The sequence below is a fragment of the Cottoperca gobio genome, chromosome 17 (genome assembly GCF_900634415.1).
Source record: "Cottoperca gobio chromosome 17, fCotGob3.1, whole genome shotgun sequence".
Classification (NCBI taxonomy): domain Eukaryota; kingdom Metazoa; phylum Chordata; class Actinopteri; order Perciformes; family Bovichtidae; genus Cottoperca; species Cottoperca gobio.
In genome coordinates, this window is record NC_041371.1 from 7,978,519 (window position 1) to 8,006,389 (window position 27,871).

General features: G+C 39.3%; 1 protein-coding gene across 1 annotated transcript in view; it reads right to left on the reverse strand.

The window, feature by feature from the left end:
• b4galt2 (UDP-Gal:betaGlcNAc beta 1,4- galactosyltransferase, polypeptide 2) overlaps positions 1-13,237 on the reverse strand; it is a gene marked incomplete at its 5' end in the record, with an annotated part of 31,810 nt that extends 18,573 nt beyond the window's left edge. The window contains 2 exons of the mRNA XM_029453423.1: positions 8,515-8,637; positions 13,044-13,237. Coding sequence (XP_029309283.1) covers positions 8,515-8,637; positions 13,044-13,237 — 317 coding nt within the window. The remainder of the gene's footprint in view (positions 1-8,514; positions 8,638-13,043) is intronic.
• Positions 13,238-27,871: the final 14,634 nt, after the last annotated feature.

Genomic DNA, 27,871 nt, shown 5'->3' on the forward strand with positions numbered 1-27,871 from the left:
TGTGTGAAGGGGCTGGAAGATGGACAGCAGAGAGAAAGTAAAATAAAAGTAAGGTGTGTGGGTGTGAACAGGAGATTTGTATCCCAGCAGGAACACATCTGGGTGCTGGGTGATGAACTTTGAAATGGCCGTTCGTCTGGTTTCTTCATACGCAAACAGAGCGTAGTTTATTGACACTGTAGCCTGAAAAGCTGCCTTTTTTTAGAGACTTGAACACGGATGACATATCACAGAATGAGGCGAAAACATTGTTTTTTGCAAGGATAAAGTATAAGGTAATGAAGACTAATTAAGATGAATGAAGATTAACATATATTTTCTTTCATTTTTCTGAATGAGTGGAGATTAGGATCACACTGTGAACATATTTAAAAATCAGCTCAAAACCCCACCTGTCCATACTATATTATATATTTGTATGTTGTGTTTACACTAATTCATTCTGTAATGTGTTTAATGTCTTTTTTTAAAAGTGTTTTTGTGATGCCTGCTCTTGAAAGGTGCTTTACAAATAAATGTAGTTACTTTAATTCTGAAGGATTCAGGATGAATCTTGCAGATGATGGGCTACAACCATTATTATTATTATTATTATTTATTGTGATAATGCAGGTTTTGTCTCTACAATACATTTGTTTTGCATGATATTTTAAAGAAGCAAAGAGAGCTTATGGAAACTCGAACAGTTGATCTCCCAGCTGAAACTACAGGAGGTGCAATGTTCTAGCTCCTTTAAAGGTCTTATAAAGATTTGCCTCCGTATACAAAGTCGGGCTTCTTTTTCAGCAAATAAAAAAGGAGTACGAGGACTTTTGGTCAGTTTCTGCTCCACTGCTTCCTTACATGTGAACTTCGTGTACCGGCAGCTGCTGACTGTGGCTGTTCTTTGCAGGCATGCTTTCTGCTCAATGCTTCATTTCTCTCAACCTTTCCCTCCCTCCGTCTTCTTTTTCCCTCTCCACTCAACTCCCTGCACTTGTTTCTCATTTTCTTCCTGAGCACCTTCCACCTTTTCCATCCCTCCCTCGCCTCTCTGTACTTGATGTTTCTATTAGTGCATCCCTCCTTATTGTGCCCTCTCATACAATCTTACACAGAGAGAGCACAAGAGAGATAGAGAGAGTTGTAAGTACCAAAACTCGAAAAAAGATCTAACCCTTACTACTGTAGGTAGGAAATAAAATAAAAGTACACATTTTGGGATCACTGGATAGGTTACATGCGGGTGCCTTGGACCTGTATTCTTATTCCTCAGTAACACATGTATAGAGTGACCAAATGTAACTTTAGAAGACACAAATGTGGCAGCAATCACTTAAAAAGACATAAGAGTTGTTTGTGTCAAATAGGTGGGGTTAAAGAAACTCCTGGCATAGTGATTGACATTTCAAGAAGGTGGAGGGTACTGAATTAATCAGCTGACAGTATCAAACTGCACCCCTCCCTTGAAATGAATCCTCCAAATTAAACAACAACATACGTAGTTTTTAACCACCCTCCAGAATGACACACAGAAGCATGTTTTGGTCTGATGCCCCTTTCAGCAGGACGACATCATTTGTCAGGATTCTTTGCAGAATTAAAATCCCGACAGCATCTATGCCAGCAGCTGCAGTTAGATACAGCAGGTTACATCTGCACATTATCTGTGTTGCTTAAGACATACAAATAAACAACAATATAGATGTATAGCAAGTAATACGATTAATTTTGAGCCCCTCAAGTCTTGGGGGTTCCTAGGTGTTAATTAGAGACTCCCTTGTTTCTTGTTTTATAACAAGGATACAGTCAGACAACATGCATACACTAACATTTGCACACAATTAATTAAAAGCTAAACTAATCAGAAAGCTGCAGGATCTGCTGGGTTGACAACGATTTCAAAACAATAGTAAAGCAGCACCACCTTCATGCTTCGGCAACGTTTAAGTAACATGTCTGATGGCAAAATCTAAAAAAAAGATAAAACTACTTTTGTTTTCCAGTATAACTTCTTTAAAAAAAAAAGGCACAGTTCACCCCAAAATCAAAAATACATATTTTCCTCTTACCTGTAGTGTTTTTTTTTATCAATCTAGATTGTTTTGTTGTCAGTTGCTGTGTTGTCGGCCTTGTCTCGAGTGTAATGGAACTAGATGGCACTCTTTGTGGTGCTTAAAGTGCCAAAAACATACATTTGAAACAAACTCAACAGTAATTGAACAGTAAACCCAGTTACTCAAGATAATCCACAGACCTTGTTGTGAACAGTTTCATGAAGGAACTATTTTCTTTCTACCGCACTACATCCGCCAACCATATCACTGCGGAGAAGGAAGCTAACCGATACTGCTAGCCCACTTAGCACCATTGAGCTAGATAACCTTTACGATTCAGCTGAGGAGGATGCCATCAATGTTGATATGTTGTCATGAGAACAAGCCTCTCATCCATGAGTACATGCTTGCTTTCTTCTGCGTAATGATACGGTTCGCAGGTGTGGTTCGGTAGAACGAAAATAATTATATTCGTGAGAAGGCAGAAAATTCTACAGCCGATTTCTCCAACACACAGATAACACATCGACACCATCTATATAGCACTACAGGTAAGAGGACAAATATGTATTTTGGGGTGAAATGTCCCTTTAAACTAATGGAGTTTGCAAAGGATCACGCAGGTGCTGAATCAGGAACATTAAGATATCAACTGATCAATGATGCAACCTCAATGCTCAGACATTCAGCTGACCTCATCTCTGCTTCACATTCACACGGCTCCTTCTGTTCGCTGCAGCTGCCGATTCCCTCCGTCACCTCGCCTTCACCTTCACATTGATTCTACTCCAATATCAAGGAGGTGCTCTCTACTTTGTCATGTTGACTTGTGTTGTGTGACTGTCGTATTGAAGGTATCATATCATAAGGAGAATGTGCCTGTTTGCACTGCGTTTACCCAGGGGGGCTAGTTTGTTCTCCCTGCCAAGCCTTGTGGATGCTAGAAAGAAGAGACTTTAATGATATATATGACTGAATAACAGCTTGATACAAGTATGTGACTGCCCAGTGTGGCTAATCCCAGCACTTTGGTACTTAAAAACAAATTAAAATAAGTGACTTTTGATGCAGGCCTGGAAAAAGAATGTAAATATATATGCCATTACAGCGTGTTGAAGCAAAATAAATGCTTTTGTATTTGAAATTTCAGTGAAATAAATGCAGCTTTCCTGAGACAGTGCTGGAACGAAGTGGAAGGCGATAAAAGTTCAAAATAGGAGGACCATAAATCAACTGCCCAAGAATGAATGACGAGGCATCCAGGAAAACAATTTGTATTCCTGCATTGTAGTCACAACTCTTGGACACATTACATGTCATTTAGCAGACGCTCTTATCGTAACTTGGGGTTAAGTACCTTGCTCAGGGGCACAATGGTGGCAGCGCTGGTATTGAACTCACATCCATCCGGTGTTGTATTTGAAAGCTGTACCACTTGACCACTAGGACACAACCACCGCTACTCCTTAGCTCTCAGTATCGAAGTATGACTATGATTAATGGCAAACGTGTTCTGAATGGCCACACTCAAAAGGTGGGGGTGAAAAGCGTGTCGCTATAGAGACATGCAAGTCGCAATGAATGATAACAATTGGGATAATAACGCAAAAAAAACTGCATTCTCACATCTGCAAATTGGGGCCAATTGTGGGGTCAAGTGAGCATGCTTGTCAGCAGGTTGGTTACCATCCAATACCAAGTACCGGTAATACCAGGGCTAAAACGTCCATTACCAGTACTATCATTATAAGCGACTAATGCATTATCATGTGTTTAATGAAACATTTCTTCTTATTATTCTGTTTATTATTAACAACATACTTACAGGACAAGACCGTTTATAATAGCAAATAACAATAAATGTTAGTGTAAATTCCTTGAAGATAGATATGTGACTTATCAAAGGCTTGACATTCTCAAAGTGTTAAGCCAGAAATATCCGGACTCTTACACCATTGTCAAGGCTCCACAGAAACACTTGCAGTCCTTGTGTGCATGATGCTGGCTCAGGCTTTGTTGAAAGCCACCGCTGGGAGTGATGGAGGGAGGAAGGGGAAAAGGGCAAAGAATAAAGAGAGGGAGAGAGTGTATGTTGAAGGCAGGTCTGCCATGGAAGCCCTTGGGACAGGTACATTCTTTGCCCAAGGCTACTGCTGCAAGTTCAGAGAAAACGCTTCCCCTCTCTCCTTCCACCTCTTTAATATCCACCAACTTTTTCAGACAGGGGTGGGAGTGGGTTAAAGTGGCACTGGCAGTTGTGTAAGTGGCATGTGTCCTCTCCGCCACGGGCCACACTGAGCAACAGGGACAGCGAGTTTCCTCGGGCAGGCATTAAGCTAGCAGGACCCATTTCAGGCAGTAGCCGAGCCATGGTCTGTGGCATCAAACCAGCAGAAAAGAGAAAATTGCCGGAGGGAAGCAAGAGAGGGAGTAGGAAAAAGAGATGTGTAGAGTTAGAGGGGCAGAGGAGAGGACAAATGAGGGAGGGATGGAGGGATGCTGAAGTAGAGAGTAAAAGAGAAACTCGGTCATTTAGTTGATGCTCTTTTTTTCCAGAGCAGCTTTTCAAAGACTGAGCAGGTGTTCAGGAGGTTCAGTGTCACGTTCAAGGACCCTTCGACTCGACACCAAGCTGATGGACACATCGGCTGCTTGCACAGTTCAAACCCGTGAACTTTGCTACCTTTTAACGACAGTGAAAACAACAAGGGGCAGATTTCACGGGCGCCACACTCTGATATATATAGCTATTCTTTTATCTCTCCATCCCCGTGTCTTCCCCTCCTCTAGTTGTTTTACTGAGTCCTGAGAGACTGAGCCGGCTGGCCTGTTAGTTCACTCAGCCGGATACTCCATCCTCTCCACTGCACGCTAATATAGCTTTCTTTGTTAGAACTTTTTCAACATCGGACAGGTAACATATAAATATATATATAATAAGGAAGCTAGCACGTTAGCATGTGCAAATTAGCAATAAAAAGACAGTAGTATTGGACAGATGATCACCAAAGTTCATCCTGAGGGGGACATGAATGTGGGTACCAAATTCCAAGGTAATCCATCCAATAGGTGTTGAGACATTTTACTCAAAACACGTCAACATCATTGTGGCGCTAAAAGGAAAGTGAGAGGATCACTAAAGTCGTTAGGGTTCATCCTCTTTGCACCATGAATGTCAATAGTTGAGTCATTTCAGTCATGACCAAAGTGGTGGAACGACATTGCCATCCCTAAAAATGGCCAAAAATTCAATAACAAGTTTTTTGCATGAGAAAAGTGAGTAGGAGACTATCCTGCTTGTTTCCATGGCCTCAGTTCCACACACGGCCCTCTCCACGCACCGTTTTCTTCCAACAGCTTGTGTTTTCAAGGGCATTTCCCTTCCGATTGCTCCGTGAATGTCTTAAAAAACAAGCCGGTCCTGAAAAGCGAAGGTGGATGGTGGGAGGAGGAGTGTGAGCCTTCGAGTAAAGCAAGACAAAACCTTCACGCTCAGCTTTATTCGCTTGTTTCTGCCAATGTTGTTTTTTTTCCCATTAATATATTATGAGATTGACTGTGGGATTTTCACAGTCTCAGTTTGTAATAAACAACAAGAAGAGAAAGCGGAGAAAAAGAAGAGAACGGACAATAACTTCACAGTTAGTGTCTAGTCCATCCGGTTTCTATCATTACCTCTATTTGATGCACGGCCTTGTTAAAACTCAATATATCACATTGTGTGTTTCAATGATTGCACCACTGGAGTTTCACCCACAGCTGATACCAAATACACAGCAAAAATATAAATGCTAACCCCTTTTTTTTTTTTACAGGTTATACTGAATGAGATTTATGGTCAACTCTGAATTGTGCTTTATTCTTGCACAGAGATATGACAGTTGTCGATTATCGTATATATGAGACAAGACAATAATAGGCAATAAGGAAGTTTAGGTTTCCGCTTTGAACCGATCACCATGTTATTTACAAAAATGCTACTGCCAGCAGAAACGTACATCAGCTGCTACAGTGCCGAGGCAAATAGACTGTTAGCAGCCAACTTACACGTTCAGCTGACAGAACATTAACTTCCCATTTGGAGTCGTGCATGTGGCCACTGATGAATGCATGAACAATATTTACTATTTTTTGAGCTTTGGTTTGGTCTTGATGATCTGGATGTTAAAGTTTCTATGTGGAAAAGTTGATGATAAGTGCGAGAGTCATCCATGTGGTATATATTTGGGCTGTAAAACTGAATTGAGGTCTTAAAAGAGTCTGAATGCTGCATAGAGCTAGAGTTGGACAACACCAAAAACATTTGACCATCAAATACTCATTGCCTGCGGGCTTGTAGCATGCTCCTACTGAAGACAGCCCTAATGGTCGGCTTGGATTCACAATCTTACAGTGGATTACAAAAGCGACCCAGATTTATGTTGAAAGAAAGTACCAGAATGTCCACAGAAACGTCTCTCGACACTGGCCATCTGTATTCTCAATATGTTGCAAACACACTGCTCAGTTAGCTGTTCCTCTTTGTTGCACCCAACTTTGTTTGGGGCACTCACTTTCCCTCAGACTGCAACATCTACTGTAGTTTCATTCTGGTTTGAAATGATCTGCCTGTCCCTGAATGACAGCGGAGAACAGGTGTGAAGTTGTTGCATTCAGATGAATGTTTATTGCAAAAGATATACAGGAGGTGAGTAAAACAAATGGTTGCATTGCAAACTTAGAATTATGGGACGTTTATTGGTGATGACATCGTAGATAATGATATCCTTGACACGTGTAAGTCGCACTGAATCTAAAACTACGTATAAAACATCTGGTATTACGGCGAAGAGCTGAGAAAATGAAGGAGAGGGAGCGGTCCCCTGGATGGACTCAATCCGGGGACACACTGTAGCGATTATACGGATGGCGTCTTAAACCTGTACGCCACCAGGATGCCCCGTAACTGAACCCAGGCAATCTGGGAAACGAAAGGAAATTCAATTAGCTATTATCCTGTAAGTGCCTTTTGTGGCCAGCGTTTCCACAGTTCCACCAAAGTTACATTATTACATCGTCCCACTCACAAAAGTAGAAAAAGGTTTTAAAGAAGCTCTTTGAGAGGAAATGATCGTGACAGTTTGTTCTTTGAGATTTACATTTTCTAACTAAGGACGACAATTTCAACGTAGACTTTTAGTGAAATAAATCAGATTCATTTGAATTGTAAAAGTAAATTGAGATTTGAATGATATTCTTGCACGTCATTTCACTTTTCATAGGAGTTGAAATAGCTCAGTTCGAGTGCAGAAAATATCTCGAGGGAAAACTACAGCATCTAATGACCTACTTCAGCTATCATCCAATAAAAAGTTAGAGGTTTAACTTTATCTGTCATCCTTAGGCACATAAATGCACACACAGACACAGACACACACACACACACATATATCTCTTTTATCACATCTTGCCAGACGCTGACAAACAACTGTAATCTCCTGAATACTGTGTCTACTGACACACTCCGTTCTCAAAAAACACCGATTTTCAAATGCTCTTTTTTTTCCAGTTTTCTTATAATGCTGTTACACAGGACAAAGATAAGCTTCAAGAGTGACAGCGGGACACAGAAAGAGAAAGAAACAAAAAACAGATAGTGAAGAATAGGGACAATAAAGATGGAGATTGCATTTTGTCTGTGAAGAACAGTCCTGCTGTGTGAGTCTGTGTAGCCGTGTGTGTTTATAATTAGTGTACACACGCCCGATTCTTGGATTGCGGATGTATCTGTTTATGTGACTCAATTTCTAATTTTCTCTTGAAGCTTGAAAATCTTGTGTTGATGTTTATTTCAGTTGTGCAGCAATATGAAGCGAAGCATTTCCAGTTTGTTGATGCGACTGACGGAGGTAACGCATCGGTTATCGGGGAAATATATGAAACATGTCTGCTGTGATTAAGTTGCAATGCAAAGGCAGTTTTTCATTATTTCTATGCTATATCTATATTTATTGCATTTAGCTTTCATGATTCTTTCCACACCTGTACTGCCAAGCACAGATGGATGACTGTGCAAACCATCTGAGAAGAGGATACATGAAAGTAATGGTGCTGTAAGTGCTTCCTTTAAGCAGTCTTAAGTCACTTCCTGTCAAACAGAAATCTTCTATCGGATTAGATTTCGCACAGTAATAGTTGAAGTGAATTTTAGTATTTAAAAGCTGATTGAAAAGGTTAATTTATTTTCTAATCATTCTCATTCTGTGAACAATTACAGAATGAACAGACTACTGAGCATAACCCTGACAGATGGTATATTACTGATTTTTCGGTGTGCTGTACTCATTGCAAAATACTAATCTTGAAATGTAAAATATAATTTTACTTTCATTATATAGCAAATAAAAAATAAATCTATTAGGTAGGATAGCGTCACATTTGACTGGGGCAGAAATCATAGGCAGAACCAGCAGCTCATGCTACATCCTTCCATGGTTACCTGTTGTAGATGTCGTCGTCCTCCCCTCCCCAGCCCCAGTACTCGTTGGGGAAGCCATTGATCTTCAGAAACTGTTTTTTACTGAGGCCTGAGACACCACCAAAGTAGCCAGCATAGGGCAGCCTGCAGGAGGGAGAGAGGGGATGGGATTGATAAGGGAAGGAGAAAGAGTGAGAAGGGGGTGGGGGGGGGGGGGGGGGGGGGGGGGGGGGGAGAAGTTATAACGGGAAGCAGTGAATGAATATAATATTACAAAAATGAATTACAGTTGGCTCAATGAACAAAACCCTTCAGACAGTAGGACGATCGGCAGCCTATGGCACAAAGTGTCCATAGTCCTTTATGTGGGAAATATGTATATATATATATGTTGTTTTAAATCACTTTTAACATGTGAAAAAGAAGTATCTTTGCAGCAGGAAGCAATGACTCAACAACACCTACAATGACCCTGGAATGGTCTAGCGTCATAATTAATGTTAATCTGAAATCATCCATAAATCATTAAGAGCATCACCGGTTTTACATTTACATTTGAATAACATCTTAAAGTGTTTTAGGCAATCAGATCTTTTCCTAATGTGTCATGTCTTGGATGTGTTTTTAAGAGGATAATTTATGGGTGCCTTTCTACAGTAAATGGATAATCCACTTCCATTTATAATCCACTCAAGACATATGAAATGACCGAGTGTAAAGAGGCTGCTTACTGTACAGCAGGCTTCTGGTGCTTATAAACAGCCGACATCAACCCAAGTTACCTCGTTAGATTGGATGCTAGAAGTTTCCTAAGAGCAGCATTGGTTGTTTTACAAGAAAGAAACGTCAGATAGCGCTAAATGTAATTTGATAATTGTCCCAACATGAAATTAGAGTTTGGAAGAGAATGAATGAGGAAAAAAGAAAACGAGATAAATAAAGAGAAGAAATACAATCGCAAGAAAAAAACTAATACAAGGGAAAACAGAGGACAAGAAAGAACAACACAATGGAATGATGGAGGAGGGTACACAGCCGTGTGTGTGTGTGTGTGTGTGTGTGTGTGTGTGTGCGTGCATGTGTGTGTGTGTAGAAAGTGGACAAAAGAAGGCAGACAAGCATTTTATTTTTTCCTCAAAAGTCGTGAGACCAGTGGAGTGGGACGGACATCAGCTGTGAGTGTCATGACAGGTGCCTGGAGTCTAACCAGAGGCTGATGCATGTGTGTTTCTGTGTGTTTCTGTGTGTTTCTGTGTGTTTTATGAGTGTGTGTGTGTGTGTGTATTCTGGAAAGTATGTGTCCAAAGTATGACAGCTCCCCATTGAAAGATGACAAGAAGAAAGTAATGAGACCATATGTTTCTGCACAAATTTGACAATATGGGGAGGGGTGTGTGAGTGTGTGTGTGTGTGTGAGTGTTTGTGCTTTAAGAGGACACATATTAGGGGAGAAGAAGGAATAGATAGATAGAACCAAGTTGGAATTGTTCTTCATTAATACGTCTAGCTAGAAAGAGGATAAACAAAACTCTTATATAAAATCTTTAACAGTTTTGACTATAAGCTATAATCAGTCTGATTACTTCCTCGGAGATGTGCTGGAGATGTGAAATTCATCTTCCAATAAATCTCAAACAGTGCTGAGATACAGTTTAGGCATGGCAGAAATTTGGCTAAAATACTATGACGTCAATTTAGGAACAAAATGTATGAAAAGAAAAAAAAACTATTTTTCTGACGGCGTTTTCTTTGCACCATCATTCATTCTAAGTTTTAATATTTTCTCTCTCATCAGTGACTGACATCATGTTAAAGGTCACATCAGCTCCTCTGGTTTACTTGTTTACAGCAAGTAGTAACATGGAGATGGCAGACAAGCAAACACCTTGACATTTATGCCTAAATTCGAACAGTTTTGGTTATTCAATATGACAAGTTTAATGTATATATACTTGTATATTCTCACCGGTTTGAACTGGGAGGGGCTCAGTTTGAAAGTTGTGATGTCACATATTTTCAACCAATTAGAATTTAGCCTCTGAATCAAAATCTGAGGACAGTTTTGAGACAGTTGTTTGCCTGTCAATCAAACGTTTTTGAAGTTTAATTAACTTAAACAGGGAGTTTATTAATTTAATAAAAAGTTAAATTAATTTCCATTTATTTGTAAAGTTTTTACAGAATTGTTGTTGCATCTTCTTCTCCTCTTTAATTGCTGCATTGGCACCTTTTACAAATGTAATTATTTCACATATTGCCTCTTTATTAAAAAAAAATTGAAAGCACATGTTGACCCATAGAATTCACTGGCTAACGTTGCCAGGAGTAGGTCAAGACCTAGCATAAATGTGCTCTTTGTAAATGTGCAAATGGACTGTAGCATACTCATAATGTGCTCAGCCAAGGAACAGGTACTTGAACATCCACACAATTCTGTATAATATAATGGTAATATAATTTAATACATTGCATAAGGTCCTTTAATAGAGCATAATTTGTGAAATGTTTTTGAAAGAGCTGTGTTGTGAAATGGACTTCAAGGTGACCTTTTCTCCTCAGAGAGCTGTCAGGTGTTGCGAGGTGCTAAGGTAATGGAATAGCACTTAATGTGACCTCGCTTTCACCGGCAATGTTTTCAGCATTTATAAAAAAAACACTGATGGTGCTTTTACGTTTGAGAGCAGCTTAGGTTGTCTTTCTGAAATGACTCAGCTAAAAATACATTTTACCCCAAGTTAGCTTCAAGATAATTGTTTTATTAGTTTCTGTTTCTACTTTGTTAGCTTCCTAAATGCTAAAACTGCTAAGAAAAAACGTGGTATGCTAACTACTTTCACCTCGGCAACGATCTGCATACTACATCCGCAATTAACTACGATCAATCATGCGACCTTCAACTCAAAACACCAGGCTTTACTTTTATTCTCTGAAGAAACCATTTTAGTCTTGACTGATTCATTGCTAATAAGAAATGTTAGCTACAACCCCGCTTACCACCTGGTGTTGTATTTGTTGCCAGATAGCATTAGCTTATTGTGCACTATATCAGGGACCTGCTGCAGCTCCGGACGGGTTTTCAGTAGGATAACTCTTGGGGAATGACAGCTCTTGGATTGGATAGGTCGGCCATGTTTAGGCCATTAATCAATGCTTCTGGTGCTTTTAGATAATTGAGGGCAGGTGTGGTGTCATTATGCAAAACGACTACCTGAACTAAAACAACAACAACAGGATGCTACTATTCAGTGCTGGCTGTGAGGATGCACTAAACTTTGGAGCTCTTTTGCCCACGCTGCATTTTGATAATATTCTCGAGAATTAGAACTTTCCCTTTCCAGATAATTACCAACAAACTTACACTATGTGTATGTGTCTGGATCTGTAGATCCCTGCTTTCATCATCGTTATCCCTTGGCTTTAAACTTTGGCGTACCACTCCAATTTATGCTAACTTGTTCTTATTCAGGTTGCCTTGGTAGTTTTTACCTTAGAGGTCTAAAGTTCATTTGATTTTCTATTATTCTGATGAATATTTGCTTGACTGATTCCATGTTTAGCCGATATAGTATCAGAAAATTGTACACGGCGAGACACACAAGATATTTAGTTTCAGTCAAGTCAAATAAAAGCAGCAAATCCTTACAATTGAGTGGATTGAACAAGACTAAAACAATTACCAAAATATTTGCATTATATTTCTGTCACTCAACTCGTAGATGAGAACTGTATTGACCACCTCAGTGAAAGCATGTCTTTAGCTTCTGCTAAAGTACAGCAAAGGTACAAACGATGCAAATAACACAGCCCACCATTAAAAACAAGAACACTATGCAACAGTGTAAATATACATAAATATAAAAAATAACACAAGGGAGTGTTCCCCGATGCGATGATTCTATGTTTGTACTCTATGTGTTCTCTATGTGTTTTCATTAGTGAAGGTTTCAGTGCCTCACTGATATAAAATATGGAAAACACAGAAATAATGGGTTCCTTGAGCAGCTCCTTCATGCAAAAATAAACAGCAGCTGCAGTAAATTGCTCAGCAACAGGTTGGTCTAACAGGTCCAACATTTGGACAAAGTCTTCAAAGTAAATAAGGGTCTTTGTACAAGCTGTAGTCTAGACTTGTTAGTCACATTTTGTATCATGTGCTCTTGTTAGGACTACAGCAGTATGACCAAATTAAATTGGCAGCAGTGAACTGGGGTACATTTTCATGCTAATTTAGGCTTCAGACAAGGATTTCAAAGTACAATGACACATATTTATATTTTAGAAAGTGTGAAGTGATATATAGTAACAGAACAAACATATCCTTAAACTACAATTCCTTTTAGTGTGTCAATAAAGTGTCATCACTATGTGTGTGTGACTTGATATCTAATATTGGACTTTGGCAAATACCTTAACCCATATTGAATTAAAATAAGCTGAACTGAAATCATTCACGACTTCTTTAGGTAAAGGCAAGTAGAAAGTTGTGCAGAGAAGTCATGCTCCCTCGTCTGCACTATAATCTCACGCCAAGTTGAAAACCATCCCCTCACCTGAAGCCAAACTTGTCCATGGCGATGGCGAAGTGCCTCGGCTGGTCGTAGCAGTGGTAGAGGTTACGGTCGTCCATCGGGATCAGGTCCACGTCGCTAAAGATGAAGCAGTCGTACTCCGCGTCCTTCAAAGCCTCCGTGTAGCCAACATTCAACAACTTGGCGCGGTTGAAGGTTTCCTCACCCAACTGCAAGAAAACACAACAGGAAAGAAAAATTAATTAATTAATTAATTATGTAGCTTCATCAGGGCATGTCGTCCGCTTGAAAGACTCTTAAGGTTTAACAGCTTGAAATGTGCCGGCGTCTGAAACGTGTATTCAGGACGTGCGATATCAATAGCGCGTTCAATTAACTAAGTTTCTATAACATACAAAATACACCTCCAAACCGCCACTTTGTAAGGTTGAATGCAGACTCATACAAGAGTTAAAGAGAGAACTGAAAAGGATCTAAACGAGAAAGAGAGAATTAATACCGTCAAATATAACGTGCTATTTTTACTATACTGTGTGGAAACAACAACCAGATGCTTAAGAGCTACAGGCACTGTTCCTATAAACAAAGAGAATGTGAGTCAGACCAAGCCAAATGAGGTCAGGCTCACATCAAAGTTGCTTTTCTGTTTTAATCCAGAATAAACTCGTGTTTATTGACCCCAAGAAAAGATCAGTTGCCTGCAAACATCTGCTTCTGAGACTCTAATGTTCAACCATTTGTTGTAATATCTGTTAAATATGCAAAATACCTTTTATTTGCATTAAAAACGTTTTGAGATGTTTTTTTGAGAATATTTGTGGAACTCAAGTCCATTTCTTTTAGTATAAAGTACAATATTAATCCGAATGTATTCAGATTAGATTACATTATTTTGTAATCCAATGGATTACATTACTAAATACAAAACAATACCATGTCATTTGTATTCCGTAACTACATTTCCAAGTAAATCTGACCAACCGTGGTCATTACTGCAGTTTGCTTGCTAGCTAATCAAAGCTAAATACCCCGCAATTAGAAGAAACAGCTAATTCAAGGGGCTAATTGTTATGTTTAGACTCAGAGCATTTGAAATTATTTATATTTATTTAATTAGTCTAGAAAGCTTTAGAAGGTGCTGCCTGTCCAGATAAATGGAGCTGTGTTTCCCAGCTAAAAGGTTAGCATGATGTGCAGTCAGAATGGACAGAATTATAAAAGACATTTTTAATTTAACAGCCAAGCACGTCGTCACCAGCTAAGGCGAACAAACCGCTTCAGTTTCAGAGCATCATTGAACATCAGCATTTAGTGTCTGCAGCGCTGCATTTATCTCCACAGGCAGTATGAACTAATGTTGATAATGACCTCATGAGAGTCGGCTGCTGCAGTTGAACGCTGCTGTTTTTCAGTCTCTGCATGGCCCAGGCTCAACACTTTGGATAAGATAAATGCATTCTTGCCAAGCAGCACAGCGGTGCGAAATAGTCGAGGTTAATATATATATGACAGTTCTGAATTCAATAATGTACAAGGTATTTTATATCTCTTTCTGCAGAGTCCTTGTGCAACAAATCCTTGTCAAGCTGCAGGGAGGTCAGCAAACAAGAGTCGAAGCTACCGCGCAACCTGACACTCTTCGGCAGACACTTTTCCGACACAAGCTGACAGTCGGTCCTCTTCGAATACTCTTAGAATTTATTCTTCGTTTCATGACAAGTAAAGCCAGGAAGCTCAGGAAGTGGAGAGACATAGACAAGATGTCCTCTTTGTAATGTCAGTACTTGATACATGCATTAACAGACTGAGTCATCAAAGCAATTTCCCCTCAGGACACATTTTTATTCACTTACTGTACAACTAGTCCATTTATTTTAGTACAAATGGCCTCTCAAGTTATATATATATATATATATATATATATATATATATATATATATATATATATATATATATATATATATATATATATATATATATATATATATATATATATATATGCATTCTAGCATCAGCAAAAAAAGAATCACCAAGTATTGTGATGATAAATGAATTACCTAAGTCACTTAAAGGGTCAATGTGTAATTCTGAGCCACCAGCTCCAAAGACATAGGGGGCAGTATTTCACCTCTAAACTGGGTCCATACGATCTCTAATGTTCATATTGTTACACATTGAACCTTTAAGAAAGAAAATAACAAAGTTCCAGTTTCTCAAATGTGAGGATTTGCTTATTTTCTCTTATGCGATAGTTAACTGAATATTGTATTTACATTAAATACATAAATATAAGAATTGTTCCATTTATAGGAAACAAAATCACAATTAATATGTGCAGCCAAAGACTGTAAAACCTGTTACTTCAGTTTATTTAATTAAATAATATCTACTGTACACAGGAAATACATTGAAACAAACAAATATAAAAGTAAATATGAATATATATATATAAAATAAAAGACTAAATAGTAAAAGTCATATGAATTTATCATGCAGTTGATGCAAACAGTGCAGACATTAAGGTGTGAAAATATGATTGTAAAAACTTTATTTTCGGACTTTCTTTGGTATTGTTTGTTGGATTATATGATTTTATGATATCTTGTAAGCAATTGGGGGCTGGGCAAGCTTTGGTAAAAACTTTATTTATTCATTTGTTGTTATGCATGTTACTTTTCCTGATACAATAGCAAGCTATAACGACATCTGCTGTATCTACACTTACATTTTTGCTTTTTGAGTTAGCAGAACTATAAATGTAGATTTTCATTCACATCTGGCTTGTGCAGTTCTGGGCCCCACGTGACAAGATTACATGTTAATGGGGATGTGACTCGGTCCCAGTGCGGAGCTTCATTCCTCATACAACAAAAAAAGAACCCATTTTGATGAATGTCTCAGTAGCTACAGTTAAAGCTGAACAATGAACTACTGTTACATATTCTCTGCAGTCACGTATCTCTTGGCCATGAGGGAAAACCACCCACTTTTGACAGCACAGAGACTCTCCGACATGATTAATGCATCTGCTGCCTGTCCTTTGCTTCTGCTCAGGATACCCTTTTTTTTTTTTTGGAGGTACACTTGCTTCCACAATGGTGCATTATCTGTTCTGAGTGACCGTGAATCAAGTACAATGCGTAATCCCCCTGGTAAACCCACTAATACATGAGATTTGAGAGCATAATCCCTTGTGCAGGTAACAAAGAATCTATTGTCACAAATCCACCGGGTCTCCAAATATCAGCTAAAATTGTCCTCTGTCTGTTTTTTGAACATCATATGAGATTAGGAGAGCATAATATTGCCAATGTTATGTTAGAAACTAAGGGCAGCTGCTGATATTTTAGAACAAAAAAAAGTGACATAAATATTTAACATAAGTAATACAATATTCAGTGGTTCTTGGGAACTAGGACAAAATATGTCCTAAAAATAAACCGGTGAGTTTTGGAGGAAAAATACAATTAAAGTATTAAGAAGTCAATATTAAACTATATTTTTTAATTTTGAGATACATCTGAAATATTTCTTGTCCTGAGCCCAATGTTCATTCTTTCAATTTGCTTTAAAAGGTGTTACATGTAGACATTTTGAAACATACTAATAGACACATACATTTCAAATGATAAGCTTTAAAAGTTTAACGTGTTAAAAACATTTCAAATTTGATAAACTTCCTGTTTGTGGCAGGTTGTGTCATTGTTTTTGTATTTGATACACGTGTAGTTTGTCGCAGCACTCAAATTAAAACTAGTCCAGTGTTTTGTGAGTTTGACACAAAGAGTCGGTCTCTTATAAAGATTTACTGTGAAAAATGAAAACTTCCAATTTCCTTTTGTTACCTTTTGAATGTTAACTTTCTTCCATAACTACCTTCTAACTACTTTATATTTCTGCAAAAAGTTTCATCTCAAAAGCATATTGATTGTTCTTTTGTGCAGCAAGCTCCAATCAATAAAGACATGTTTTATATATATATATATATATATATATATATATATATATATATATATATATATATATATATATATATATATATATATATATATATATATATATATATATATATATATATATATATATATATATATATATATGTGCATGTATTTGTGTGTTTAAGAGACAGAATGAGAAATAAAAAGAAAGGCAGAAACAAAGAGTTAAGGAACGCAGGAGACACAAAGACAGAGATTATCTCCAGAAGAGCGAATATAGCTTTAAAAAAACAAAGCCATCGTTTTGTCCCAGCATCTCAGCTTCATGGCGCTCTACATCTTCCCTAATCACTTCCTGCCATAGGCGAGTTCATATCACTTGCAAGATATGAGGTAAACTGATTGTACAGGTCATTTAAGTAGTATGGGTGTACAGAGGCAATGGCATTGATGAGTACCATGACTCTCACCCTCTCCACCGTGGGCTGTCCTCATACAGGAGCACCATCAGCAACAGACTTATACCACCAAGATGCACTACAGAACGTCACAGGAAGTCCTTTCTCCCTGTGGCTATAAGACTTTACAACACATCCACTTCAGGTCGTGAGAGGGACAGAGGAGACACAGTGACCTGAGGTCCTCTCTCTCTCTCTTTCTCCTTTCCTTCTTCACACTTAGTTTGATTTGATCATTTTTATCTTGTGATTTTATGTTGTTATTTTGCCAAATACTGCACCTTACCTCATCTCATCTCATCTCATTCTTACATTTTTCTATATATATATATTTGTATAAAACATTTTGCACCATTTGTAAATCTCATAGTCTCCTACTGTGTATCGCAACAGTTGCACAACAATTTCATTAATAAAGTTTGATCCATCTATCCACCATTGGTTTGCAGGATTGTAAATGTCTGGGTTGGTGTACTTATTCTTTAGCTGCATTTTGTTCATTTGTTGGGTGTCATTTTATTTAACTATTTGAACTGAATATTGACACTCAGCTTGTAAGTTGTTTAAATTTTAACATTTGAAATGCAACACTGGCAAGAAGCCATTTAGAAGAGGATGGTGCAGTCTCCCTCTGTGTTCAAACCATCTCAGCCCTCCATTGTTTTTTTAATATTGGTTGTTTTATTTTGTTGACAGTGTTTTCTGTGGACTCTGCATTTTCCCCAGCAGCCGGCTGCATTATTCTGTTTCCCCCCCCTCCCCTTCAGCTTTAGGCTGTTGTTTCCTGACCAAAACCTGTCTCCATTTTTTCTCTCACCCAGAATGCACTGGAATTAACTGCATAATGTGCAAACAGTGGTCCACAGGGGACAGTAAAAACCGTTCATGTGTGAATATTTGACAAATCAACAAATTACACGTCGACAGGGTGAAATGCGTAAAGGGTACTCCAATTTAGCAGGCGGCGATATTTTGGCTCCGCATTTGCAATTTCACAGGCATCTCTTAACTTTCAAGGACATGTCTGATCAGGCTGGACCCATAACGCAGTGTGCATATGCATGTGAGCAATGAGTTTACTGATGGGTATAACAAGTATGTGTTGGTCAAGAAATATGGAGACACCTGGAGTATAATCATAACATCCAGCAACTCAAGCATCAATTTAGTTTGTTAAGGACCTTTCCGACATTTGTCACATAATTAATTTTTAAACCAAACAGGTACCTGTAGCAATGTTTTTCTTTTGTAAACCTCCCCGCATTGCAGTCATGCTATTAAATGTTTACCAGGAATCTTTTTGAATAAATTGGCATTTATAAATAATATAAATAATTGTTGGCTGATATTTCACAATAAATCAAACAATACACTCTGTTGTATTCAGCCTCCATAATAAATAAAACTATGTAATGAAAAGATGTGAAGTGCCTCCCTCGATGACAAACATGTCAATGTTTGATGATTTTAATTATATTTCTCACCTGTAGGGTACAGGTCACCTGCAATACTTGATGTTGATGGTTTTTGGCCATCATAAGCAATTGCCTATTTACACATCCAGCCGTTATTCATCATTCATTGGAAATCATGCTTCTGGACACTTGAGGAATGTAAGTAAAATGACCATTCTCCTGCTTTAACTCTGGTTTGGTCTCCACCAACTCCTGAGGGAACTAGTTGGCTCTTTAGCTGCTAAGCGCTTAACTATGTTTACCAGCTAGCCACTAACTTTGTCTGTCTTCTGTATGGTGCTGTGCAGAAAATCTGAAGTGGGATTATCCACACTTTGCCGCAGAAAAGAGCGGCCTGCTTCAATTGAAAAATGATGCTGAAAGAACTGTGATAGTGAACTAATAGAGTTGCCATACCCAACCAGGGAGCGAAAAAGATAGAGCTAAGAAATGGCAGCTCTAGCGACAAACACCACCTTTCAGCTGATAACTGGGATTAAGTGCAGCTAGCAGCTGGGAAAGCAGAATGTTGACTAGAAAACCACTGGGGTGAATCACTGGCTGCCTGGGAAAATAGGGGTTGGGTAATTGAAAGGAAAACACTCATCATCTGCCATCAAGTTTTCCAGTTGCTCCACTATAGCGGCTCAATGACTGACTCCAGGAAACTGTGGCTGCAATGCTCCCTGTTGTGGTTGTTGTCAGCTCCCTGTAATGTGCTCAACAGTGTGTGAGAGGCAGGACACCACTGAACGAAATGTGTGTTTAGTCGATCTTGACGGGAAAGATTTGCACTGCCTCCAAAGGTTGTCGTGATGAGGTTTGGATCTTCTGGAGCCAGTTTTCAACTTCAGTGACATTGACAATTAACCTTCTCAACAGGCCTGAAGATAAAACTAAAAAACAACTGACATCAGATTTTCAGAGTTCTTCTGAAATATTCATGACACACATATCTCATCTGTCTTGAAGCCTCAATGTGCACTTAAAACTTTTCAAAAGGGTTTCCTGAGAGTTATAAAAGAGGAGGGCAGGAGTTAACTGGGGGCACATCCTTCCTTTTTATAGTTTATAACATTTGTGATAAGTTTGAATTCTACAAATACCCTCTGTATGCAGATGACACAGTGATGTACTCCTGTGCCCTGACAGAGATGGCCTTTTCAAATCTGCAGACTGATTTTAACACCCTGCAGCGTGCCCTATCAGATCTGAAATTGCTTTTACACGAAACCAAAACTAAAACTATGATCTTGAACAAAGGTTCGTACACTCTCTATTAATACTTTATTGTCTTCCGTTAAATAAAAGTTATATATATATATATAGAAATCCCTCTGCACACACACCTCTCACATGTGATGGGAAGAGTAAGTACGGTCTGCTTTCAGAAACCAGCAAAGCAAAGATGTGTAAATTCTGGTTTTGGTATCTGGAAAAGCTGTTACTGATTTATTGCTCATATAAATACAAATGAGGCACAAATCCAATCCAACATTGTCACTGCTGTTTATACGAAGCAGGGGATCACAATAGAAAGTTATTACACATTTAGATTCACTGAATTTAGAAAAAGGTGACAGCTACTCTTGCAAAGTGCTAAGTCAAAAGGGAACTAGACTAGATATAAGAGGCAGATATAATGTGTCATGTTTATGAATCTTACTACAAAAAGAGTAATGTTTTAAAAGGAACAAATCATGAGAATAGTTCCTGTATTTTAACCCTGTTAAAAAGAGCAAGGGAGGCTCGGCGGAAGGTAACACTGATCCTCAAACACACCTACAGTAAAACCACTTCAGCTCAGGTGTTTAGGAGCCACTACTGGAGCTTGTTTCCTCTCTTACTGAGCAATACGAACAGTCATTTATCATGCGCTTGTTGACCTCCCCTTGTTGCTCCCCCTCAGGGGAATCCCCACTGCCATCGCAAGTGGTATTTTATTGTAAAGTTTAAGTATAATTTCTGAAGCTTAAGGAGCCAAAAAAGCCTTGTTGCATCAATAACAATGAGTTATTGATTGAATGAATCTTTGTGCAGCATCATCTTCTGACAAAGTAATATACGTATAAGTAAACTAATACCACAGAGATGATGTAGAAATCTCAAAGTGGTGCAGCAATATGGTGACACCGTATCTATAAGTGAGCACAAAGACTGTCCTGCACGATCCTGTCTGTACTACTAACCATTTTTGTTGCAATGGCAAAACAGTTCATTACTTTACATTTTAAATCCTTTGCAACCCCGTCCGACTGTACCCGGCGGAAGAAAGGATTTTATGGCGTTACCGTTTATAAATTACCTCAAACATGAGTTTCAAACAGAAGGGATTTTACGCATTTTGGGGAATTCTATGACTTAATTAGTGAGCTTACATCAGAGAGATGAAATGAGAGGAGAGTGAGATGAAACAAACTGAACACAGCAGTTGACAAAACGATCTCACATCAAGGTCCAGTCAGTAGCTGTTCAGTAGGCTTTCAATCATATCACATGATCTAATTGACACACATCTACACTTCCACTATATCTGGGGCAAACTCCATATGCTTTTAAGGATCATGTTATGTGATCAAAAGGTCTAGAACGAACAACCACTGATGATGAACTTCAAGCTCTTTGCATCCCAAGCTAAAATCACTACAGAGTTAAAGCATGAGTGTCAAATCATGAGGTGGGACAATTAGTTTAAAAGGCCTTCAGCAACACAGAAACAAAGAGAGAAACATTTGCCGTATCCAATTTAATTGCCCTTAAACATAACTCCTATCTGCTAACGCGTCTCCTTGCTCTCCCTCGCATGTTAACTGCTCCCAGGATGTTAGAGAGACGCAAGGAAGAGACGCGAGGATGGAGGAGCCAAAACTGCCAAACCTGTCAGTCTTAAGCGTTGTCGATTACTTATGACATGTTGTCATATGTGGAGGTGGAGCTTTCATGTAAGATACTCCTGTGTTTCCTCGCTCTCAGCTCCTACAGAAGCCTCCTCGTCTCCTCAAGGTGCACTTAAGAGTGAACGATTTCCGGGTCACGGGATGAGAGAGGATGCAAGGAAGCATAAGTTAGCGTAATGAAACTCATCCTATGATTTCTCCTCGACTCCCATGTGAAAGGTAAATCTTCTCCCACCTCTCTACACTTCCTGCTCCTCTCATGCTTCTTGCTCTTCCTGTCTCCGGCTGTGCTTCCCTGGTGGGTCTGCAGTAATCTAGTCAGTGTCAGTGTCTCACTCTCTCTACGCGCCCTCTGAAAACCAATTAACCCTATCAGCCATATCTGAGTATCATCAGATAAATCCATTGCTGCTCCCTCCGTGCGTGTGTGTGATGAACATATAACTTTCTCCTGGTCACCAGACACACACATTCACAACATACCTGGACCGTTGCCATGGAGATGGATTAGGGCCCGGCCAGTGCACTGCTTGAATGATTGTCACCAGAAAGCAGTTTGTGCCTATTTGAATGTAATGTGTGTATATCCGTGCACACATTTAGTGTGTGTGTGTGACAGGGTTTATCAGTGTCCTGCAGATAGATGGAGGGGGGGGGGGGGCTCTCATCCTATCATTTGGCCCGGTCAGTCAGTGCAAGGAAAGAGAGAACACAGGAGAGGCACCTTATCTCACTTAATGGAGATTGAGTTGAATGTGTGCGTGTGTGCGTGTGCGTGTGTGTGTGTGTGTGTGTGTGTGTGTGTGTGAGCATAATGTGTCAGGAGGACAAAGGATCTGACCTCCCATTAAACAGCAATTGTTCAATCATAGCTTAGCAATAGTAGCCACAGCAGGTCTGTCAATCATGTTTAAAATGATAGTTCACACCAAAATCAAAAATACATATTTTTCCTCTTGCCTCTCGCTATTTATTAATCTAGATTGGTTTTCATGTGAGTTGCAGAGAGGTGGAATTTGGGACGTGCCTTCTCTCGAAATCTAATGGAACCAGATTGAACTTGAGCAGTTTCATGTAGGAACTATTTTCTTTCTACCGAACCACACCTGCCAACCGTATCACCGTGCAGAAGGACGCGTGCATGTACTCATGGACAGGACACTCTCCTTAGCTCACCTGAGCTAGCTAACATTACAGTGTAGACGAGGATGACGCCATTAATGTTTACATCTCGCAACATGTATGTGTATTCTGTTGTCGCTTTGAGCACCACAAGCCGAGTGCCATATAGTTGTATTATATTCGAGAGAAGGCAGACATTTCTACTGCCAATACTGCCTCAAACACGCAACAACACTAAAACAGTCTATATTGATACATAGCTTTACAGGCAAGAAGAAACATGTGTATTTTTGATTTGGGGGCGAACTGTCCCTTTAAGCGGTGTGCATGAGGCTGTACTAAGAGCAATGCTCTGAGTTTAAAGGGTGCCGAGGATGGTGTCTCTTTTTCCCCAAAGCAAAAACACTTCCAAAGCTAAGGAGCTCATTATTTACCAAAAACATTAGTTTGTGGGGTTACAGATTACGTAAAAAAAAAGCCCTGTTCACGCCAGACTTCTAACCCACACCAGATCCTGGCACCGCATCACTCCAGTCCTAAATAGACATCTAGTGTAAAGGGACTTTATTATTATTATCAGAACATCCACTGTGTCGTATACACTGTGTGGAAGATGGTCCTGGATGCTAGGAAGAGTTAGGGCTAACGTTAGCATCTCTGTCAACAGATCACACTTCTATTGATTATTTGACTGTAGAGTATGAACATGAAATCTGTGACACTTGAAAGGTAGAGAACGTCATTTGACTTTAAATCCTGTCTCCGTCATCTGGTGGAAGATAAACACACGAGAAACAAACAGGAGAAAGAGATCTATTGTGTTCATTAGAGCCTGTATGAACATTTGTGACTAAATGCACTCGGCCATGCGTTCTTAATAAAAGATGATGATCCCTTCATTCCCCCCGCCACCTGGGAAACAGTAGGCTCATCAAAGCTTGATTAGATACTGCAGTCAACCGTGCACACAAACACAAACACACACCAGGCTATGTATATCTAATTCATAACCTTACAGTCTTCAATCATACTCGCAGCAGCAGCAGCATGTTTCCTGCTTTATGAGAGCTTGGCACAGAACACAAAGAGTGAGGAGGCAAGAGTGTGACGGAGTTGGCGTGGGGCCAGAATAACTAATTTGCTGTAATGACTTTCTGGCAGTTTGGACACAGAGGAGCTCCCATATAAAGCAAAAGGCCGAGCCACGACGGGCAATTCAATTACTATTCCGCCTCGGTGTAGTCGATAGACGCAGATCAGGGCAACATCAACACAACAGCCGGTGATGATATGCTACTCTGCAGCGCTGAAACAATGAAGCAAGTAATTTGTTGTGAGTAAATAAGTATAGGACAGAACTCCCAATTTAAACTGTACAGGAACTTTTGTTTTATTGCACGGATCTGGGCCGAGTTGTCCGTATGGAAATAAGAAGTGAAACTGCAGTTCAGTCTTCTTTGCTGTTTTTTTTATTTTATTTCTGGTGTGTTGGTGTCGAGGCTTCAAAGACAAATTAAAAACGTGGGAAAAGAACATATTGTTCCAGGATGTGTTTTTTTTTTTTGGTGTTTTTCTTTCAATATTATGGGCGAAAGGAGTCAAACACAATAATTATGATATATAATGACATAAAGAAAATGTAATGGCTTTATTCCTAATTAAAGGTTATAATGTTTTAGAAGGTTAATTGAAAAGCCAAATAGTCTCAAGAGAGAACAGCTGAAATAACACTGCAAACTAAAATACCAGCATACAATATGATTTACTGTGTAGCCTTCATTCACACAGACTACTCAAACCAAGCATTTGATTTTAATTTGGAAGAATAAAAGTCCCATTTATGCAAAGTGGGAACAACTCAACACGATTTCTTACCAAAAGGATAAGTGGTGATCTGTTATATTTTTTTCTTATCCTTAACACATTTCATAGAAAGACCAAATGAGCATGCTAAGACGTTTTGTATGTGCAGCCAACGTCTGACACAGCTGGTCCCTTTGTGCTGTAGATCTCTAAATGTACTGGGTCACATGCTTCTTCACGGACGCTATGGTTTATTTATTTATCCTTTAACCCCTTAACAAAGACTTTTCTTCTTTTGTAAGTATTTGTAGCTCTAAGGAACATCCACATCATTCTAATGTTTCTGATACATCGTTGACATATTTTAAATTAACAAATCTATCTGTCTAACATCTATGGGCGAATGAGGCCATTATGGGCACATTAATTAATGGGAAATTACGAGGGATTGCTTTGTAGCTATATTGGATTTTTATATGATTTTAATAAGTACGCTGATATTTCAGATATTTCATTTGGTAGATTAGCCAAAAACAGGCATTCCAATGGGATTATCCATTAACAATTTCTCAATTCATTTACCATATGATTCATTACACCACACAATTAAATAAATCACGATAGAAGATTTTATCCATATCGCCACATATATATTCTGTTTCAGCTCGTTTCCTCCTCTATTTGTAATATTTTTCATGGCAGCACCTTTCTATCAAATGAAAATATACACATATCTTACACACATTTCCCAAAACTTTAGCCGGACTATTACGTGTGTTAAGTAACGTCGGGATTTCCACTAGAAATTGAGTTTCTGTGTAATAATTGGCTATTTTTTGCATTATCACCCCAGGTCCCTCCATATTTAAGCTCTCTACATTACAGCATGTTAGGTGCCTTGAAAACTGGATTTAATTGGCTGCAGCCAAGTCAAGAAAATAAGGCTGCAAGCTCGGACAACATGTGGCCCATAAAAAATAATAAAGTATGCTGCAGAGACATACAGAGAGAGTACAGTGTGATATACAGTACACAGAGTGACAAAGCAGGGCACAGTTAGCAGCCGCCCTGACATGACAGCATCAGTCAGAGAGAGAGAGAGAGAGAAGAGAAACGAGTGACTCGCATTGAACCGGATTCATCAACATGACAGCATAAGCCACAGAGATAGAGGGTCAGAAACCGCAAGACAGACAGACTTAGGGACAGAAATAACTGGAGACGGAGAGAGTAAGGAAAAGATGATGATGATGATGATTATGATTATGATGATTATGACAGAGTAGCTGCCGAGGATATTGACAGCAAAGGTTAGAGCTTCCCTGTAGGAGTTGGCCGGCATGTGTCACTCAGAGAAAATGCAGACTTGTACAGAAAATGCACGCACACGCACACACACCCCCAAACCCACACCCCCAAACCCACACCCCCACACCCACCCCCACCGTCAGGGAGGTGAAAAGCAGAGAATCAAAACCACCTGACATTTTGACAAATATGAGTCCAGATGGTTGCTCTGGCATGTTGCTTTGACCTGCTGTGAAAGACCTGCTCTCACAAACATATGAGGCTCTGGTTATGAAAAAAGAAACTGTGATTATGATTTTTTTTTAAAAGGGGCACTCTCCAGAGGCAGAGGAGTGTCTCTCTCTCTCTCGCAGCCTTAGCATGCCTCATCACATCTAACCTCTCCAGCATCAAGGGCACTCAATACACACAAACTCTAACACTCCCAGCTGGAAACTATATTCCTGCTAACCACCTTTGTTGCAGTGTTAGGCATCAGGCTGCGAGCAGCACTGACTCATTTCTAACATTAAGCTCACATGGTCGATAAACAGTCCAAATATGCATCCACAATGAAAAGACTTAAAACATCCACAAAGGGAATGCAGGTAAAGCGTCTGGATCATAAAAGCTTTAATTAAAAAACTAATTTAAGATATTTTTGATGGCAGCAGTTTGTGACTTTTTGTGTCAAGCAGCACTTTGTTTTTGTTAGTATCTGTAATCTTGTGAAGGGAGAGATCCCAAAAAACAATATCCTCTCCTCCACAGACATGTATGCACTGCAGGTAAAGACTTCATTTCCTGTCCCAACACTTACTGTGGAGCCTCCAGGGACATGTCTGACTCATTTGCAAGTTAAAAACTAAATGTTAGACTAATCACTTTCTCAGGGTCACTGGTCAGTATCGTATCGCCTGAACTTTCACAAAGTTATCTGCTCATGTCCCTCAGAAAATGAAAAGGGACTCTAACCCTTTTTTTCCCCCCACATTCATGTAACATGCTGCAATTCCACTAAAAAGAAGGAAATGAGCAGCGGTGTCAGGGGATTATGTAACCTGGTTCATGTCCAGACCAGGCACCTGGTTATATACCTGCATCTATATCACCTTTGTGGTTGATAAAAATATGGGGCACATGTCTGCGGCTAATTCATTCATTAAAAAGCACCAAATGTCATCTTACTCTAAGATAAGATAAAAGATTTGACTGTGCAGCAGTTGCAATACAAGGTGGGAAGAGTGAAAATACAAAAGTCTAAGAAAATAAATACAATAAAAAGGTGCAAATACAAAATATATACTATATATGCAATGCACTAAATCAAGTGAACCGTAACCATAAAAAGCAGGTTAACGGTAGGGATCATTGTAGGTGGGTTGCATATAGATATGTGTTTACAGTATTATATATGAAGTATAAGTAGCCTAAGTGTAAGAGTGCATGGTTAATACAGAACGTTCATGAGTATGTCTATACGTGGGGAGACAGGAATGAAATGGCATGATGTGTCTAAAACACGCAGCACAAAGATATCAATCCCTTCACTGCTGAGGACTTAATTTTTTTCCCTCTCCTCGTTATGCAAGACATTTGCACAGGAACAAACGCATAAAAGCATGTCCAACAAACCTATAGCTCGATGATACAGTCAGATGACTCACTCTTCCCTATTTCACATCGGGACCAATATGGGACACCACCTGCCTCTTGCCTTAATAATGATTCTCCTATTTCTCCATCACTGTGGGACAGTGCTCGGCCTGTGTGGGTGTCAGGCAGAGTGTTAAAGTTTGAGCTCAAGCAAATGAAGACCGGAGTTATTCTCCGATCTCGCTGGAAGAACCTGGAAACATTCCTCTGTGAGGAGTAAGAGACAGAAATATG